The sequence below is a fragment of the Bombus bifarius genome, unplaced genomic scaffold, assembly GCF_011952205.1.
Source record: "Bombus bifarius isolate JDL3187 unplaced genomic scaffold, Bbif_JDL3187 scf7180000008237, whole genome shotgun sequence".
Classification (NCBI taxonomy): domain Eukaryota; kingdom Metazoa; phylum Arthropoda; class Insecta; order Hymenoptera; family Apidae; genus Bombus; species Bombus bifarius.
Window position 1 is genome coordinate 408909 of NW_022884532.1, and position 22089 is coordinate 430997.

General features: G+C 38.9%; 1 protein-coding gene across 4 annotated transcripts in view; it reads right to left on the reverse strand.

Annotated features, from left to right (window-relative positions):
* LOC117211485 (glutamate receptor ionotropic, kainate 2) overlaps nucleotides 1–20226 on the reverse strand; it is a 211583-nt gene extending 191357 nt beyond the window's left edge. For 2 of the 4 annotated variants that reach the window (XR_004488262.1, XM_033455421.1), the window contains exons 1-3: nucleotides 20124–20223; nucleotides 18771–18957; nucleotides 14299–14454 (exon numbers count right to left, since the gene is read on the reverse strand). Coding sequence is in view for 3 of the 4 variants with exons in the window: in XM_033455421.1 (XP_033311312.1) it covers nucleotides 14299–14454; nucleotides 18771–18843 (229 nt within the window). In the remaining variant the exon portion in view is untranslated. Of the gene's footprint in view, nucleotides 1–14298; nucleotides 14455–18770; nucleotides 18958–20123 lie in introns of all 4 variants that reach the window. The other 2 variants (XM_033455420.1, XM_033455418.1) reach the window with 2 other exon arrangements.
* Between the last annotated feature and the right edge of the window lie 1863 nt (nucleotides 20227–22089).

The following is a 22089-nucleotide window of genomic DNA, read 5'->3' on the forward strand; positions in this document are numbered from 1 at the left end:
GGTAGACTGGTAATTTTTCCGGCAACCAGAAAATATTGAAGCTCATTCTTTCGGTCTCTGGTAATAAAATATTCTTGAATCTAGCCGCGCCAACATCGGAGAACTGTTTTTTCATTAATTTATCGCCAACGATGAAACGCATAGAAGAAAGGCCGCGGATATCTTGTTCTTTTGTTATGGTAAGCCGGTTTTATTAATGTTCAACTCCACTGGAATAAATTGTACAGGCTGTGCCAAACCTGCGATATATAAGAAAGTCAAGAAGGAATTCATCATACTAATTTAATAAAGAAACTCTTTCGTAACAATCGCGATGAACGCGGATAAAATTTACATTCGTATTACTATTTATATTTCTTTCAAGTACTATATGTGATATCGGGGAAAATTTCTGTACGTTGATATTAGTTCGAAACTAGATTTTTTACCACTTTTTTGTCCGTATGAACTGATAATTGCGGTTGCGTGATAGGAAATCGGCGCAAGTTTTCCCCCAGGTATTTTTCAATCAGCCCACGTTTTATTGGAAAAAGTAGAAGAAGAGTGTTACGAAGCGGCGATGTGAGAGGGAAGTGAAAGGATAAAGAGAGAAAATATCGATTAATTTCATGCGCCGTGGATGTTCGAGAAAGAGACGAACGCCGATAGAACACTGACAAGTTATTGTTAATTTGCTTCTACTCTGCTTATTTGAAAGAACTTTAGTTAGTGGTAACAACATTTTAAAATCTTTCGGTTGAAGCGAATAGTTTTCTTTTCAATTTACAACTGTTTATTATTATTAAGTTAGGTAAAATGTATTCCCGGAGACATAGACGCGCATTTCTATTAGATATATAAATGGGTAGAGAATTGTTCGTCATGCCATTTATTCTAAATTTACAGAATAATGAAACAATAGCGAAATGGGGCGATTCATCTTCAAAGAGTACACGAGTCTTTTGCAACTAAAAATTCCTTATTTTATCATTAAATTCATACAATATAATACAGGCAGAGGATTGAATTTTTAGAAGAGAGAATTTTTCTCTCTTGTTTCCAATGTTATTTTCGCAAATTCAATTCTTACCATTCCAAATCCCCCCCGGCTGACAAATCACTTCTGCTCGATGAATTTCAATCTATAACGCGTAAAATAGGTCGATGAAGTATACGAAACCGAAAAAACCAACGAAGTTGTGCAAGAGAGAGAAAAAAGGTGTTCTCTTGTAAATTCGAGATTTTTCCACGTTCAATAAACAGGAAAGGATTTATTCCTATCGACTTTTCAATGCAAACAGCTACCGAAGAAATACCACGTGGATGATGCCGTTTGAATAACTGTGTAATTGAACGTGCGCGATCTGAACGAATATTTTGTAGAATATTCGGTCGGATACACGATCGAGAAGAAAAAAGGAAAATGATTTAACGAACCCGCGTATCGAAACAACGAACACGTACGTGCTCCAACTTCTTGACAAGGATACAGTCTGCACCATACACGCGTGTTTTTACGATTCATTACAACTCGTTTTCGCATTTTAATTTGTTGCTTCAGAATGGGAACAAATATTCGTAATATGTCTTCCCTTTCTTTTTTCATATCAATGATATAGAATGAAATAAATGGAGCTTGGTCGATTGAAATTCAACTTGGAAATCAGTCGGTATTACGATGGTGACGATCAGAATGCAAGCGACGCGAATTTTCCCTGAACTTTCTCGTCGATAGGATGAATTGATTGGGTTCATTAGATGGCCAGTCACGCCCTATTAAGACGCCGCGCCGTTTAGATATTCCGAATCGTTATTTCTATCTGCTCGGACGAGTGCTCGTATCTTCTTTATCTAGCAGAGTTCGTGCAGAGGAATAAATCATCGGAATAGTTATATTTATTTATAGCATGATTCGAAAATCTGTCAGATTACGTTCTGTTTTTTTATACAAATCAAAAACATATTGCGAGAAAGATTCAAACTATTTTAACCATTTGAGTGCTCACTAGTTGATGTATATCCTCCATTTTTATAATTAAAATTTGACTGCGTGTGTCTGGCGTGTATTTTGATATCCTGTATTACTCTTTTATTGATTTTTAAATTTTTGTACAATTTTTGATAATCGGTTTTTATATGACTCTGGTTCCTAAAACTGATCTCTCATAAATCTAAAATGATGAAATAAACGAACCATTGGAAAAGTGCACTGAATCATGTGAAAATTACTTTTACGAAATATATGTGATGTTTTGAAGTTACTACTTGCTGTTTAAAGATTTGTTTGAAGGGATGTTTCATATATATCGTTTTTCATTACATTCCACGTGATATTGCGCTAGTATCCATCAGATTGCATCTTATCGAAATCAACGATCGGTTTGAAAGAAATTGATACAATTCCGTTGTAACGCGGTTTATGCAAAACCGTCATGATTCAACGTGTCGATCTCATTTGCATGTTTAGATAAACAAATCAATAAAATCATGCATGACCATACAACTGGCATAATTCTGTTCGTGGACCGCGAATAAATAGTCACGGGTCGGGGCACGCGACAATGCCATCGGAACAACGAATTGCGATATTGCCCGTTAGTTAATTGCGGCGAGAGTTCTGATTTGCACATGACCGGCCGAGTCACGCGGACTCTCGACCACTTCGATTCATCGATTACGCCACGCAACGGGGACATAAATGGCGCGGACGTGCCGGAAATCGTGGAAATTCTTCGATGAAACTCTCGGAGAAATGAATTCTCTATATATCCTTATCTCATTCTAACCATTTCAAACGAGAGAACGAGGCCACCGCCTCGCCGCGACGCGGTGAAACCGTGAAACGGCGAACGCGTGAAATGTTTGCAGGCTGCTTAGCGAGTTTCTAATCTCGAACTTCGACCGCCAAAGATCGCTCGTTCCGGCTATAATCGCGACTGTAATTCCAAAACTTCTCTATCGGTAGGGGCTTCGAACCAACCAGCCAACTTTCTCGATAAAGCGTTCGTGTTCCGAGAATTACGTAAGTCATCCGCGTCGTTCTGTGTCGTCTTGTTTCGCAACGACGATAGAAATTCGGGATAAGGAAAAGGAATAAAGAGGAAAGATGGAAGAGGAAGGACAAGAAAGAGGGGAAGAAGAAAGGATCACGTGCCGTGAGCGTGGAACTTCGCCATCCGGTTAAATTAATACAAAAGAGTGCGAGAAAGTAGGTCCGCGGAAAAGTCTTGAAACTCGCCGAAAAGCCGTAAAGCATCCCTGCATATTTCACCGGTCTGTTAATTAACAGACAGCTTTCTAGGACACAGAATTTACAACGAGAATTCCCCTAGACTGCACTTAAGCGGAACATTATGAAATCCCTTATTCACTGGAAATTTTCCGGTACGCTTGCGACGCCAGAAGCGCTTGCTTGTGCGTCTAAATCTGTAATCCGCTGGATTGGTTTATCTTGTTAAACTTTACCTGTCGCTTTATTACGAAGCGGCGAAAATGATCGCGTGTGACACGTCGACGAATGAACCGTCACGGGTGTTGAAAGAGACGACAACGAGACGATAACGAGGACGAACACTACGACGAAAGGCGTTAAACGGTTGCCAGAACGCGATACAACGCGATACGATCGCGTACAGACTAGAGTGGAGGTTCGTGTAACGCGACAACCCTTAGATCATGGGAAGGTGTGTTCCGTCTTAGCAGGATTCCCGTAAGCGGCTTTGTAACGACTCTCTCGGAACTTTGGCAAGAACTTCTCGTCCTCCCGCGGCGCGATCAATTTTTCGGTATACTACTTTTACACTCTCTGACTTTGGAGAGCGTGACAAGTTGGAAGGATAATTTTCCCGGATAAAAGGATGTTACAGTGTTTCTCGTATTCGAAGAATTTGTCACTTGGTAATTCCTAGCGAATTTATCTTACTTTTTCTCGCGAAACCAGAATACACAGGTTTTTAAATCCTAAAATTTGACTAACGTTACATTTAACGTGGCACGTTCGTGGAAAGTGGAATAATGTATGGGTACAGTCGACTTCGTTTAAGAATTGTTGCAGAAACCGCTCCCAAAGGGATATTAATCAAGAAAGCTGTGCGAGTTACGCGGTCATACGCGGAAAAAATGTAAATGGACCGCTTACGCCTCGCTTTTCTCGCCGATCTAATGAACAACATCCGCATAGGTACGCATATTCCTCCACGACCGCATAAGCGACGAATTTCGCGCAGGCCGAGCCACGCCATTTTACGCGAGATCCGTTAAGGTTGTTAATTACCAAACTACAACTATGTTTACACTGTTATTTCCATTTTAAAGCGATACGACTTCATAATGCAGGATCAGCCGGGGTCATATTATCTCGCAAATGGCTCGACCTCCGTCATGCCGGTTTGGTCTACGGTTTGCCAGCCCCGGAGCCACGTCCAAGAATTCCAAGTAGGTTTACTAAATAACGAGAAAGCCGGTTGCCCGAGCGAACTTTCCAGCGTCGTAAATTTGTTTTAATTTCTTAGGGAAGCGCGAGGACCGTGCAGTTCGTACCGGAACGAAAATGGAAGAGAACAAGATCCAGTGGCGTGGTAGCCAACGTCAGATTGCGACCAAGAAAAAAGTACAAATGGTATAGGCGAACAACTCGAAATGTAGAAGCTAACGAACTCGAATGTTAGAAACAAATTAAACTGTTATTAAAATATCAACTTTTCTTTTCTCTTAATCGCTATTTGTGATACTGTGAAACTGAGAACTCACGAGAGATATTTTAACATCCACCAGTTTAGTTAAATTTGAGATGAACTAAGTTTTCCACTGAACATACATCGTTAACGAATAACTGAATAATAGTAATATCATTAATAAAGCAGCAGTCACTGGATATAGTTGATATAATTAGTTCAAATTTACAGAGTTTTAACAGTTAGACATTTGCACAGAGCTCAAATGAGATACTGGCTGTTTATGGTTAAAGATCTTAAATGAGATGTAACAAAGCAGATTTACAGTCGGACAGTTAGCAGGTAGGCTATAAAAGTGCTACGTTTATAGATATTAGGTCATTACTGTTTAAACCAGCATCGAGAGAAGCAAAGATAAATATTACATTTCAGGGCTTTATTTTCCTTCCTTTTCCATCCGTTCTTTCCTTTTCGTTCCCTCATTTCTTCTTCGTTCATAAAAGCTGTCCACAGATACTTTCGTAACTTTATGCATAGCAATAACGAATAAATTCGGCGATTAAGTAGCATCAAGCATGAGATCTCTTTGTCAATTACAAGAATAAAAATGTTTCTGTGTCTGTTAACTTTATCCGAATACGAGTCGAGATTATTGCATCGGCTTAGCGTAGGAAAATTCCCTAGAATACGATACGACGGAATCTGACTATACTCTATTCGCTTTGGTAGCCATGTTCGTGGGTAATTGTTTCTTTTCCGCTCAAATTTCAAGCAACAACCCTTCTTTTCTCATGTTCCACTCCGTTTATCTAGTTCATTGTATTCCGCGTATACACGAGTCTCGGGGAAACTCGATCCCAATTTATTCCGGCGCAAAATCGCGGCAGCTATGGATCAGTCCCGTGTGTTTGGTTGCAAACAGCTTCCGGCTATACGCTAAACACTCACGCGTCATCGAGTCGCAACACGTTTTGTAAATCACACGCGACAACGAAAAGCGCGAATCTCTGCCCGAATCAGGGCTATGGAGATTGTACAAATATTTAAACGTTGAATGTTTAATTCTACACGATATTGTCATCTCTCTGCCACATTATCGTTCGTCAGATAAACGTGATATCTTAACAGAGATGAAGCACGATTTTAGGAAATTTCAGGTTAAGATCCGTGGATTATTTTCTGCAGAATTTACATTTATGAAATGATTAATATTGATGTATATACATTGGTAAGAATTTGTGTAAATTTATTTTATGGATTAGTAATAATCTATTAATTAAATTTAATTCGGGTGTCTATATTGTACATGCATTGTATTTCTATTAATACAGTCTTCGTATAGATTTGTTTCACCTTTTAAATGTGATGGTCAGAGTGGAAAGACGTGTTACATTTTCTATTTTTCGTACGTGAGAAATTACCTTGTTAAACACATATATTATCAAAACTCAAAACCGCCTTTTCATTAAATTTGATTATGATCTTCATCATAAATGTATAGATAGCCACACTCTAACGACATCCAATTAAATTGGAAAATTCCTTATGAGGAAATATAAATTTTATGTAGAGCTGAGATTAATCAAGTCTGAAAACTTTTCATCTAGGTACTTTCTCTGCCAAATATTCGGAAATTATAATTCAATTCGAAAGTTGTAGGGGAATAATTCCTCGATTACGTCGACAATGCAAGTTACAAAACATTTATGAAGAAATAACGAATGAGAAATGAAACGATACGAACGAAAGTCTAGCGAATGTAAAAGCAAGAGATTAAACAGCAGACGATTTGAAATAACTGGAAAGGTGAGCATAAGAACGATTTCAAGGATTACAAGAAAAGAAGCCGTTTAATTATTTCTTGAATCACACAGCGTTTTCAGGTGGGGTTGTGTCGGCGATGTAATTGAAAAGCTCAAAGCCGTAATTACCGCTGCGCGTAACTCTAATTCGCGTTCACACGTCACGTAATCGCATGAAAAGCGAATTATGGCGGTTAAGGGTCTCACTTCTGTGGTGCATCTGAACTAAAAGTCGCTACTCCGTGACTGTAGCAACATTTTAATAAGAACTTGCTTACGTCATGATTTAATCGAATAGCACGGTTCCAAGGTTCCCCGTGTTCCCTTAATTCGTTACAATATTTACACGCGAGCATGGTTTCTTCTTCTATTGCGTAGATGAATTACAACAGAAATATTTATGACAATTTATATTATGTATAATCACACTTTCAGTGTTTCTTCTGAAATGTACTCCATAAACATATAATTCGGTTATGTTGCAAAGAGCAAAAGACTTCCTGTTTAAATAAAACGTGAACGTACAACATATTTTATTCCCTATTTCTTAACATACAAAGCAATAATAAATTAATTCTTAGTCGCCTTGGAATAAAACACACTAATTGTACGGTGAAATTTGTCAACATTTTACTTGAATAAAAATAGCCTCATATATGAAGTGTATGAATACTTTTGTGAGAAACTGTATTTGTTAAGTGACTTAACCGTAATATGCTAAAAATTAACGGATATTCCACCTAAATCTTGTTGCTTTTACCGAACCTCAACTTTTAAACAATTTCCGATTGTTTTTGCTGTAACATCTTCACGGGTATTTTTATTTTGGCCAACGCAACTTCGCGGAACAATGTTCGTGGAGTTGTTCGTTGAGGTCAGGCTAAGCACTCTGTTCAAACTTTGCTTATTAGCCGTACTCACAATCATCTGACACGATAGTGGCATATTCAGAAGCAACTAGGGCTGCCGTTGTTCCACGAGAAAATCGAATCTCCGTTAGAAGCTCAGTTATCCCTTGTGGTCGGGACTGAAAGCGTCTCTGACAATTTCCGGCAACAGCAGACTTCCTGCTATACGCAACTCGCGCCTCTTAAAGGTTGCTCTCTCTATTTTTATCTTCACTTTCAACCTTAGTTTCTTTTTTCTTTCCTTCTCATTTTTGTCCACCCACCGTGTCAAGCGCATCGAGATACTCGCCTTATGTCCAAGGGAATAAAAAGCATTTCGCTATCGTGAAAAGCGTTTACATTATTCATGTTAGCTGTTACCTCGCTACTTTTCTGCTCCCTCTCCCCCGTTTCTTATCTCCTGTTATCCCTGTTCACGGCGATGAGAGCTTCGACAGCTTGAATCTTATCCTAGTTACGCGAGTTTCCTCTGTCCCGAATTCCTTTTGGTGTTCGATTAAATAAACTACTATCGATTACGATAACGAGATATTATAGACACATCTGTTATATAAACTGTTCAACCTATTATTTGGACGTGAAACTGTTATGTGATCGAATAACTGTAGATAGTGGAGAGAATTATTGGATTCCTGTTAAGTGGACTCCTGAAGTGTTTAACCGTCAGTAAATTCTATATTAGAAATACCTTTTAATAAAACAAAATCTCTATAGCTCGCAAACTTCCTCCATATTCTACGTTCACCCATCATCTACGATCAAATTAAAAACACCGTGGGATGGACAAATCGTCGCATCGAAACCACATTCTTTGCTGCGCAGCCGCACAGTGTTGGTGTGGTCGTGCTGTTTGCATTGCTACTAATGAGTACGACGTATGCCACCTGGCTAGCATGTAATTACTCACGGGATTGGTCGTGGCCGCGTTTAATCGTCGCCCACAAATCGACGAGCTGTTAATGGAGAATAATATAAACGACAGAGTAAATGTTCGAAACGGTGTTTCGTACGGGACGGAATTACAGGCACGGGCCATCGTACAAGCTCGAAACATCGGGATTATCGTCAGTCGGTGAACGATAATTCTTTCCTGCTGACTGATTTCACTCAGTAGGATTTATCGTTTGATTATTTCGATCTCGCGTCGTTATTCGTATCGTATTTTTGATTACGCTCACGTTTTCCTTTCTGTTCTTCCTCTGATTATTACTGTTACGCGTTTATATTTGTATCTACATACGCGTTATCGGGATTAATTTCCTCTTTTTGACGATATAAACAAGCATACACGGTGATGGTAATTTAATGACGTACCTTGGGTGGGCTCGTAAACGCTGTAAACTTTGATTTGCGGAGAGGAAATTGTTTGAGAGCTGTTATGTTTTAATTAAACTACGCCGAAAACTCGGCTAATTCCGCGATCGTCCCGATAAAGCTGATCAGCGAAATTGCGTTTACGCGATCGCATTATATGCCATCGCTCATTTTATCGAGTTGACCTCTAAAAATTGATCAGTGGTACGATAATTTTCGTCGCCCGTGTTTCTTTATTTTTTAATCTACTAACTCGGCCACTCTATACAGAGTGTCTAAAATATTACTAAAATATTCGTCATTTCAAGAAATGTTTCGCGTATTATTTTGTTCCACGAAAAACATCCTATGACGCTCACAAATCTTACCAAGGTGGACGCACCTCTGTGATTTTGAAGATAATGTTTTTGAATTACAATAATCGTGTCTCACTACAATATTCAAGAATTTTCATTCATTGTTGTTTGAATCTTATCTTTGTTGAACGTCTCTATTTATCATAATAGCGGCATGAAGTAAGTGTTACTTGAAATATCTTTTGGAATAAGTCGAGAGTTAATTGCGTGTAAATCGTCTAATGAGACATCCTGTATACACGTTGATTAATTTCAATCATTGATTTTCAATCGTTTAATGAAACATCGCGTTCAATATAAACACTAGTGGCCGGATTCAATTTAATTAAACTCGGTTAGTGAAGAAAAAAGGAAGAACTAGTAATATGTTGTGGAAAGTTAACGAAGAGAAGCAATTCTGCCGTGGAAATGCCATTCTTGGGGACGCTATCGTAAAGTTGGAAGACTCGCGTTATCGTCCTCGCGGGTTCTTGTGTAACGGTGAAACCGCGTCTGAGAACAATGTTTTCCTTCCATTATGCTTAATTGGACAGTGTACAGTTCCAGACGGGAAAAGAGCATGCTAACCGAAATCGCCGTGAGCGTTGGGAACTTCTCAGCGGTCCAATATGTTGGCCGAACTTTGGCAACTATGCGCCGGCAAGGGAAAGAAACCTTAAAAGTTACGGTGAAATTAGAAGAGCAGCTTCTAGCCATGACACCACCCGCTAGCAGCTCGTTGTTCCCACGATCCCCTGTTACCAACTTTTCGTCTTTGTGCAAGGTTTTGGAAAATTGGCTGAACGAGAACAGAATAAATTGCGTCAACAAGGGAACCATTCCATCTTGTCGAGTTACATAAATCTACTTTCGATGAGTTTATCTACTTTGCTGGTAGCTACGACGTGGTGAGCTTAAAATTTTTTAAGTAAAACGATACTTTTCCTCTCAATGACTATTATTTTGTTGGATTTGTATATAGTGAATCACGAAAATATTTAAACATTTACCACAGAAAATTTTTTCGAATGTGTTCGGCGTATTAAACAAAACCTTTTGGAATTTAATTCGTCCTATGAATGCACAGAAAAGCATTTGGAGGAAGTTACAGACGTCTTCTATTCCTGATAGACAATTTTAATATTTTGAAGAAATTATGAATGAAAGAACTGTACTGACTTCGTTTCAAGAATTTCGCAATTGTAGAACTAGCAATTCTTATAAATCTAGAAAAAAAGAACTAGTTTATTCGTCAGAACAATGCATTGAATCGTATGAACTTACAGTTGTATTTAAAATTAGGAAATTTCATGTACATTGGCCTGATGGAATTAATTGTAAAACTGTGAATCTCATCAAGAAAAAGTCGCTGAAATTAAATACCGCGTTCTCGCTATTCAATCTTGACAACTTTTTCAATGTTTCGCTGGCATTCGCGCTTTATTGCATTATGTATCACAATCACTTAAGTCTGATCACGAATAATCGGATCATGTGTCTCCGTCATCGGCCCCTTCTCTGCTCGCCGCTGTTTTCCGACAGAAAAAGCAACGAGCATCTCGAAGAAATTCCGGAATAGAGAGAACCGCAGCCCATAAAACTGTATTACGTAGAACCGCGCGAAAAGGATACGAGTCGGAACAAAGGAGCCGACACTCGGTCGTGTTTCTTCGTCATATCGTAAAAACACAGTAAAGGGAAGAACATCTGAACGACCATCCGCGTTTTCTGCTCATCGAAATGAAAGAAAGTTCGTTGCCCGGTGACGGATAAACCCGTGTCGAATTCGAACAACCGAAGCAAACGAATTCGGAAATCCCTTTCCATGTTGATCTATAGGGAATATGTACTTAAGTATAGTCACGTTTCACCATTGACTTTTCTCTCGAACCTCTGTGAAAACGGGGTTAGTACAGGAATATGGCATCTGCTCTAGAAATAATTAATAAGTTTCATTAAAAAGAAACATTAGAGGTAGTACGAGTTGTACATTTTTAACGAGATTTTCGCTGCTTTTCACAAATATGTGCTACGGTTTTAACTAGTACAATCCTAACTATTAATGCTTCCTGACTATTATGCTATATATATGTATATATATTGGGATAATATTGATAGATAATAAATATAAATTAAAGAGAAAGAATGACAAATATTTTACACACTGCGATATTTGCAAAACAAAAAACAATATAATTTTATGCTAACTATAGGATATTTAAAATAAATACTTTAATTTCTATATTACCCATATGATAAAATGTTACAAACACCTGATTTTTCCTTGGTTTACAGTACCTCATAGTGAAAAGATGGAAGGTAATAATAAGTTCAAAGAACAGAGTGAACGATAGGTATCGACGGCAGTTCGAACGTCAATCTACTAAGTCTAATAAATTAGATCTACTTAGGTTACATGACAGGGTTTAATAAGATCTTGATAGGGTTCTTTCATGTTCATCTTGCTCTGTGTCAAGTATATCATAGGTATGTAAATACATAATGTGCGTATATTTAATAGGACATAGATATTCTTCGCTGGAAGAAGTTAAGTTAGTTTTCACTATATAAATGTAAATGGAAATTTGCCATTCATAGAATTTTTATCTTCTAGTCACTCTACAGGGTGTTTTTTCTTCTTTTTTTTTTAACTAGAAAGGTTGGAAAGTCTCGTACAACGTTGAATGTAAAAAAACATCGTTATAATAAAAGTTATTTGATATAAAAGCAGACAGTACACGATGTGCATTACTTTTTTCTATCTCAATAAGATTTCTGTATCAGAGATTATCTACCTTTCTAACCATAAAGTTAGAAAATAATAATGCAACTAGAATTGCACAAATTTATTAGAAAAATAACTTGTTTACCTTCTTTCTCGATGACAGTGCGTGTCATATATCATTTCCTATTGTAAGAGAATGTCATCGTACATTAACTCAGTTTACTGGTTCGCATCGCTTGTATACGGCCTGTTTTTCCAGACCGCGAATTCGTCGCGTCACCGACAAACGGATATTTGTCAATGAGATTGCCTTTACGACTGGAACCCGTGGAACGACGCCAAATCTCTATCCATCGAGTTACAACGTGTACGCGTGACTTGCTCTGTTTGCGCGTTGCCAACGACCACGGTAATCTATGTACGTTTAAAGCTAATACATAATTCGGCTTAATAAATCGAAGGGCTTAATTTGATAATTAGTTTGGCTGTTTGTGGCGTGCGAAAATAATTATCGTGTTTTGCGGCATTTCTGTAACCGATTAATAATCGGCCGACGTTTCGCGTTCCGACGAGTTTCCACTTGTCACTTCAGCAACAATTATTCCTAAGCCATTCGATCGTATAATTACGTTCGTTTCGCGATTGCCTCGAGCCGATCCCTGCTAGGATAATTAACATCGAAGGAAATTAACGATATTTGGTTTCAATTAGTCACTGTTATTCGATTGATGGGAATCGACAGATGTACAGCGTTTACATAGAACAGAGAATCTTTTTTCTCGCTGAACAATCAAGCTGGTTGAACTGCTTAATTCTATTGTGGTTCTGGAACCTTTTGTCTCGATCTCTCTTTCCCGCCTTCCTCGTTTCGAAACTGCATAGAACTTATTTTATTTATAGCATCTTCGTTTTTCTTCGTACACTCTAACTTGTTTAATCATTATTTCGTAACAGCTTAATGGAACTTTACATACTGAAAAGAAAAAAGCATTGGCAACTTGAAATATTTCAACGTATATCGAAAAGTAAAAGAATATTAGGTAAAATATTTTAACTAAAGAAAGCAGCTTAGTTTCAGGTCTAAAATTCATGTTTAATGTTTAAAATTCTTCAGCTCCAAAATTTATTTCTTAATCTGCTAGAAGTTCGTAATCTTCGGAACACAAAGAACAGACAAAAGACGAGGAACATAAAGGAGTTACGGAACGTATCAACTATGGAAAATAATATGCAGAAGGATAACATTGTTAAGAAAGTTTCCTTGCGCGGGACATGCAACATTGACGAGAGTCAGATGCAAACTGGCACGAAAGATCTGCAGCGCGGAAATGCAACTCTATTTTCCATGTCAGAGCGGGGCGTGAACTCTGAAAATAGTTGGCGCAGATTCCAGGTAGCTCACGAAACAGGCGGCGACCACAGGAAAATTCTATAGAAGTTGGATTATCTTCATGGTGTTTCCTGTTGGGGAAAGTCTTCGAAAGTACATCATGGATAATTTCAACTGATCTACATAACTGCGCGTGTACGAGCCAACAGAGAAGAAGAAAATCCAATTCCCTTGTAATTTGAAACACATATTCAGCGGAGCATAATTCTTCTGAAACATCGATCTTTGACTCGCCGATAAAGATACAAAAATTCGATTAGTTTACAGTTTGACAACGTTATAAGATGTCAAGCAAGAAGATACCCATTAAGGAGGTAATTGCCACGTTACCTGATTAAACTTTAACTAGCATTGAAGAGTCAAAGTAGCTGAAGAACTCTGCTGTTTACCTTGCGGTGCGTATATTCGACTAACGATGATAACGAAAACTCCAGTCCTCGTTCCACCTAACAACTATTTGACGATTCATTCATTTTTCGCTCTACTTCAACTATTACTTACCTGATTACTTTGCAAAGTTATCGACTATGTTACCTAATTACGTCATTAATACAACTTATAGAAAAAAAACCGACTTACTTCCACGAATTGAATTTATTACGAACAAATTTACCGTTGCGAATTTATTGAACAAATCTATGAATTATATTTTATGAACAAATTTATTGTCATTTATTATTACAAAAAAAAAGAAGAAAACTAAACGTAAATCTCAAAGTTAATTTAGAAAAATATTTGTAACATCGTCGCTTTATTCTATTTTCCACTTCACGTAATTGATCAATATTGTTTCTCAACTTCTATTCCTACATATTCTTCACCCCCTCAATGAAATCCCATTGCCCCACATTACCAACACTAACTTCCCTAAGCAACCGCAACGCTGTTTCATTTTCGACCAGTAATTCCCCGAAATTAAACGACGCAACTGTGCAACGGTGAAAACAGGGCGCATGGGGTCGGAAGTAGAACGTGACTGCAATGATCAGATAATCTCCGCAGACCTGTTTACCCGCGCCGAAATTGAAAGCGCTTTGATACTGGAATGATGTCACCAGGGAAAACAGGAACAAGATCGGTCGAGTATACGAGAAAACCGCGACATTTACAGAGGAAACGGCCGCGTTTAATCGTAGAATGGACAAACGCTTGGAATGGAACAACAGACTCACCTCGCTTCGAAGCGTGAAAACTGTCCTGCGGTTTTATCTGCTCAATCTGGGCGCTGAGACGGGACTTGGGCAGGATATCTCGGTTGGCGTTGATCTTTTCCACGGCATAACGAAAGGCCACTTCTTGCTTGTCGTCCGAAGGATGAAACAGCCCACCTGGGAAATCACACATCCATATTAAAGCGCTACTTTGACGGGAGCGAAGCGTGAGAGTGGTATTTCTTATTCTTCTCCGACCAGCCGCGTGTATCTTCTTCATTTTATTTATCTATCCGCAACATCGGCTGATTGTCCCACCTGTGGGAAAATAATGCAGTCGAGAACTTTATCTCCCGCGTGCGCGCACCTTTCAAATATTAAATATTTATCCCCTTTGCCTTCCCACGACGAACAGCAGATTTTCTGCATTTTCTATTCTGTAATCTACCGAATATCTTGTAGCTTTACACGTACACTACCATCCATAAAGGACTGAATACTATGGTGCAATTCGATCGAAAACTTGATATTAGAGCAAAGTTAAATCAAATATAAATTTTAACCGACACCGGTGTCGCTGTAGTTCGTCGGTCTAATTCGTCCCTTCGACGGTCGGATTCATCTCTTTGTATTTTCTAACTAATCTTTTTGCTGGTTCATTTTTAACTAGTAGAGTTTCATGCGAAATATCCCTACTTCAGTTCGTTGAACACGGATCGATAGGATTGAGGGATTATAATGAATTACCCACGTGGTAAGTTAAACTTTCTCTAGAAATTTCAGACTGATCGCTTCAGTCGTTCCAGAACACCGCAATCCCCGATTTCGACCGGGAAGGCAGCTACCTTTCAGGGAAAATGCAGCGAATTCGAGTTGCCAACAGGAGAACGGCCGCACAGTTCTCGCGACGTTAATATGCAATGAACGTAAGAGGGCAGATAAAACGAAAGTAGGCCAGAAAAAAGAGGCAAAAAAAGGAAAGAACGGGAAGATAAAATGAAAAGGATAAAGGAAAGAGAAGAAGAACGAAGTTAGAGCGGCTGGTACTATATGATCACAATGAGAATTAGGAATTTAAGAATACCTCGATACCGCGCTTTGAAATTATGATTTGTTCGAGAAAGTCCAACTATGGGAAGAAGGATCTTTTTGACGACGGTTATTTAATAACGCACGATACTTGCGTCCGAGAAAGGAAAAGAATATTGCCGATGAATAATTCACGCGGCGTTAAGCGTTCGGCGAATAAGAAAACCTCGAGATTCCTGTTCGACCGCGTAAACGTCGAACAAGTTCAATCCTGGCCGAATTCAACGCGATAGGAGGAAGGAATTGGCGCCATAAATTGATTTTAATCTCGTGCGCGTCGTAAAGTAACTTAGCAAACCAGCTGCGCCAACCTGACTCTACAATTTATAGAATTTACGCGATAGATTTACGTCTCTCGTTAAAGGTCGGCCGTCGATTAACTTTAAGATGGGACATAGTTCGAGTACTGTGTTCTCATAAAAAAGCAAGAGACTTTAATAAACGTAGTACCGCAATTTTAAGCAAAGCTACAGTTAAGGTAGATTCTGATAAACTGTCCTCTTGACAGTAAAACATCTGGAGACTAAAATGCAAATAATCTTAAGAATCTGTTAGGTCGTCAAATAAGTTCGCGTTTCGATACATTCATATTCATTATGATGTTTTTCCATTATGATGTGATTATATGGAAGGATAAATCATAGTTTTAAGATTCACTATTGTAATATCGTGGACAAATGGCCTAAGAAATATCGGGTGAATCATAAACAATGTCGCGAGAAGGCCTAAGTGCTGACAGGCACATCAATGTATCGTCGGTCCTTCAGTCGAACAGTTACGCGGAAAAAAGGCCTACAGGTTGCGAAATACGTACGTGGTGGGGCTATGAGAAAAGACAAAGGAATGCTTAAGGGAGAAAGACGAATTAACAGTCAATGTGAGTTGAGAAGTCAGAGTGTTGTCAGCGTTGTCAAGGAGGATGGTCCGCGTAAAAGGGAGCTTTGGAACCATGGTGACGAGAGTTGTAAATTAACTATTTAATTGTCTTGGTAATAGCACATTACTTTATTTAGTTCACGTTAAATAACCATTGTTTCCTGCTTAATCCATTTTAAATTTGAATTTATTAGCGTGCCGCTACAAATAAATAATAAAATCCTACGCTATATTCTACATCAATTGCATATTAGAATTCTCTTGTTTAACTATAAAGCGAACATCAGAAAATCAAGAAAAATTTACTTATCATGTCTCTGTGCTATAATCTTTGCTTACGCTCGGCAGTGCGGATCGAGAGCAAAGTGTGAGTCAATGTCTCTTTTTTAATTACCAATAATTTCGCAACGGTTTTAGCCAGACGCAACGGCGAAATTAAAGCTAGTCTTGTTCCGCGGCTATTCACTACGACCTGCCGGAAATTTCTCGCGCGAGTAATTAAACCGGCAGCGCGGTGTTTTGTGTATAACGTTAGCCGGATATACGGTTGGCGCGGCGTATCGAAGCGGTATCAATTTGCCGTTTTTGTTTCGCAGTCGAGAGTTGTCGAGCGCGAGGGGCCGACGCGAAATAATTCATTAACAATCAATGAATATTCAAGCCCTATTAATTCGGCGAAACGGCGATGGTTTATCAGGAAAAATAGCAGAGAAAGGGCGAATCGAAATGCAACTGAGCTCGGAGTACAGTCACACGCGCGCACTCGAGTACTAATCGGCTGGTTGAGATAAAGTTTCGAGTGAGACTTGCTCGTTTTTACGTAGATCGATGGTATCGGCGTTCTTTTTATGCCGGATCATAACTCCATCGTCGTGCGATTAAACGCCCCTCATCGGAACAATTCACTCGTTGATGAGTCTCGACGAATCGGTATATATATACCTATCTAACGATAACTAGTTCCACTAGAAGATCAAGGTTTTACGACGAGCCTAAGCTTTATCTTGACGCCGTGCCGTGGTGAGCCAAATCGACCGAGATTTACAACCGCCAAGATTAACGCTTCCTTTCGTTTGGTCTCCATTTTATTCCTTTTATGATCCATTTTATTCCTCGTAACCAAGACTTTTTGTATCATGGCGTGGAAAATTAATTATATTATCTTAGAATGTAAAATACTAAATATAAAAAGAAATGAAGCTCTCTAATAAATGCAACACGTAAATCTACTAATATCTGTTGTCAGTAGTGTACGACCTTTGTCCGATATACGTTCAAACTTGCAACTGCTCTTGTCAAATATGGAAAACTGTCGTGCGGTTTTAGTGCATTCAATTGTTCGTTTTGTGTTCTATATAAATATATCTTCTGCGAATATCGATTTCTAACGAACGATGGATGTTTGCAAAAAAATAAATCTGACACAGTGATAAACAAATAAACGGAAAGTAAAAACGCATAGAGGATGTTTCGTGTAGAGCGACAGAATACGTATTCATCGACAATAAGTTGCATAACGTCCGCACGATGGTTTCATTGCAACGTTAGATTGCAACGTTAAACTTCTAGCAGACACTATTGTTCGCTGGAATCACAAGGTGATCATGACCTATCACTTTAACGCGGACATCACGCGTACAGCGTTATTCACAGTCTCTGCATTCCGGGAACGTTCGTGATTCTGCTTGTCTGACTATGCACGAGTGTTTCTACTTGCGCGACATTTAGAAGCGAGGCCACGTTTTTCCCTGCGATACTATTAATCTTTCGTATCGTGATACCCGTCCCGAGTAATACGCGAGAAATTTTCCAGATATAGAGGAAGTGAAAAAACAAAATATATCATGGTTGCAAATTTGTGGTTCAAGCGAAGTCTAAAATATAATGAAATTCGAAAGTCAGAAAATAGGGTTGAAGACTTCGCTTTCGAGAAAGTCCGACTTGAAGGCTCGTCGAATATAATGAATTTACCCAATGAATTCACCTAATTAAGTAATTTAATTCTCAACTGGACAGGAACAAGCAGTTGATAGGGGGTTACATGACTTTAGGTGCATGATGTAAAAAACAAAGTGTAGAAATAAAAGAATTTGCCGACCAAGCTGCATCGTTGGATTTGCACGAGACTCATTTTCAATAAAATTCCGGAGCACCCTATCTATTTAATTCCGCTTAAATCATATTGCCCGATCATCTGCGTTAATCGCAGCGACATTCTGCTTAACGGATTACGCGATCGTCCCTTTAATTCACCGTGTAATCGCAATTCTAAATCCTTGTCGGGCTTCCGAAATTCCTACGCTTTCGGTAAAGGGACGTATCGATTACAATTTCGTCGCTGTGGTGTCATTTGCCGCGTGGCCCAGGGGTGAAATGGTCGGCGAAAATGAAACGAACGAGAAAAGCGGGGTAGAAAACGCTAAGGGAAAAAGAAAGAACGAAAAAGAAAAAGAGTCTAGAGCAGAGAGAAAAAGGGCGAGAGAGGTAGAGCCTTTTAACTCGAGAAGGGAGACTGGAAAGATACTCACCTATCCTAATGATATCAGGAAGAGCCGCGGCGTGGGCGGCGAGGAGCGCCAGCAGGAGCCACCTCGCAGCCATTTCCGGTTCCGGTCCGCCCCACCGCCTCTGCCCCCTTCGCCTCCGACGCCACCGCCTCCCCCTGCGCCCCCCACGGGAGCCTGCGCCTCCCTTCTGGCGGAGAGACTCACACCGCTGGAAAACAAGATGGGATGGTGAGTTCATTAAAATGCAGTACGCAAAACCTTCGCGTCCGGCCCTAGAATATATCCTCTGGCGCGGAGAAAGAGAGCGAGGGTTCACGTTCCCTTCGATGACATCGTAACGACCGGCGTGCCACGGATTAGAAGTCGATACCGAGCCCGTTCGGCCTGTTGTCATCAAACGGAAAAGAGGACAGCGGATAATGAAGTAATGGTGTGATTCGATGTTTGATAGGATTGAAGTTTTTATCGATCGCTTGTCGACGTTTCCTCGATCGTCATACTTCGATACTACGAAATATTCTAAAGCGCAATTACTTTGGACTTTATGTATCTTTTTCATATTACGTGAATTCTGTGCAATTTTGCACCGCCGAATTCTCTATAATTGCATACAAATCTTGGAATTACAGAAATTCGAAAATCTGAGAATTAGTAAAACAATTTACTATTGACTGCGCAATAATTGTATGCAAAATTGTTTATACAAAATTCAAATAGTTACAAGGCAAAGCAGATGGGCACACTATAGTAAGTTAATTTACTTTTACATTCATAAAACTATCATTAAATTTCTATTAATCCAACATTTTTATACCATACATCACAATTTCATTTAGTAAATAGGAGAAAATAATTGAATAGAAGAATGTTATATGTACCGTATAAATTGAATCTAGTGAATCACACGTCCATGGAAGTATACCATTTTCTAAAAGCCGTACCACTGAAGAGCATCCCTTTCATCGTCCTACACGACGGACTTAAAAAAAAAATCGGTGTCACAGAGCAGCAGCCAGCAAGACGCGACGATGTCGAAGAATAAGTAAAACAGCGCGGAATAAACCCAGTGGAAAATAAAAGCAACGACTGGCGCGCTTTTTTCTAAGCTTCAGCTCGAGGCTGTTCTCGCGAGCATACAATGTGGACGCGCGGTTACAACAATGTATAGGTACGTGTGCAGGTTTTTCCACAGCGTGGCAGGCGAGAAAACTATGGCATCGTAACGCAACAACCGAAGAAAATAAAGAAAATAAAACCCGGTGAATGTGAGCAGAATCTGGCGGCGCGGCGTTGAAATTTCATGTGGGCACGGCGGGAAAAAATTTTTTTTTCATTAAATTCGACCTGCGGATGAAGCTTTCTGCTGGTATTTACCAGATCCTCGCGGTGATTTTTTCTATTTGCACAGTCTACACTTTTCCAGGTGGATCTCCCTTTTCCAAAAAATGATTTTCAATCCGTAACCGGTTCCACGACTATCCCCGCTGATCGGAAATCCTCCATAAACAGAAAAACGAACGTGATCTATAACAGGGTGAATGTAACGCGAAACAAACGAAACGAAAAAAAAAGATACAGTAAGTCAAAATCGTGGATTGGATTTTTTTCGCACGAGTTTTTGTTTTTGTTTGATACTCGCACTATCGATCTGCGCGAAACCATCTGCACGAAATTGCAAACGAAATAGCGCGACGAATTTAACGCGTTCTTAAGCGCTTAGAGTTATAGACTTCGACGTGTAATTTGTTTCAATGGATAAAGTATAATTCATATCTTGCATGTAAGCACTGAAAAATTGAGAATTATTATGGTACGTTGGATATTGTAGCGCAGTGAACTACGATTTCTCGTGACCGAGATAACTTGATAAATATTGACAGGTAAATCAAGTGCAAATAATCTCGTAGTCAATACGTATAAGCACATCAGCAAATAAAAGTGATGCTGCGTGTGCAGAAAAGTCTGTCAAAGTGAACTGAGTAAATTATGTGTATTCCACTTAGATTTTGAGTAAAAGGAAATTCATCCTTTGCGTAAATAATACGGAGGAGATCATTCTACATGAGAATATAAATCGAAAAAATCGAATGAGATCATCCAAACCCATATTTCCAAAAACGTATATATTTAATTACATCTCAGTTTGATAGTTTTTGCTGTAAATTAATGTCTCCACATATATTTCTGTTTATTGTAGTGGAGAACAGACAATGAAATAAGATAGTGACGCATGATGAATTTTAATACCTTATAGAAAAAATGTCATTTCGTAAAAATTTAATAGGGAAACCAGATTTTAATAGAATGGCGAACATTTTTAAGAATTTCTAATTAAATTTATTGTCCTCGAATATTCCATTTCGCTGTGTATTTCCCACTATGTTCTATGTCTAATAGATGATATTAATATTTAATAAAACATAACTTTTTTCATAGATATAAAAAAGTGCGATGCTAGAACTATCCAAAAAAGATCTCAGAACAAAGATGTAAAAGCTTTTATTCCATGTCCTCAATTTCTTTTTTCATCTGGAGTACATTCCATTTGTACCACTTCTTGCATATCAAAATAAATAAAACCGATCGTACGCTATGCTACTCGAAATGGTAGGTTTTTAGTGAACATAGATCGAGGACGCGTGCAAACACGTAAAATTAAGAAGTGAAAATTTAAAGTCCCGCGGATTCGTCTGCAGGAAATCAAGTATTCAACTACGAGTACTCCAAGACACTCATCGCCGACCAATTTTCCCGTCTTGGCAGCCAATAATTCTCTTTCTGCATAATTTATCATTTTCTTCTCTGATTCTTCGCCAGCATGGTGGAGTGGCATTCATCGTGAATGGCGTGACTCGTTCACTGGGGCACATTCGTAAATTTTCAATGCATAGACGAGCAACGAACGGGCAATGATATACGCGCGCCCCGGCAATTGCCCAATTCCCGAAAGTCGACAAATCGTTATCATAAATTTGAAAATTACAATTCACTGAGCATGACGTCACAGCATCATGGAAATTCACGACAACGCGTATTGGGAAAGCTTTAGAGATTACGATGAACGATGTAGAAATTTATATGCAATCGATATTTTTCCCAATATCTCCCAGAATGCGGGAAATGTATAAATAATTCAGATGCAGCTTATTCAATTCGAAGTTCAAAGACACACGTTTGGTTTATTACTGGAGATACGCAACAATCTTTCATGAATTAATTTGTTTCTTAAAGTTGCGTACAAGTAATATCCTATTTTAATCCTTAACACTACGACAAAAGACCTATAATGTCTAGTCAAATATATTACACACAGTGTGTATGTATAAATGTGTATAAGTGA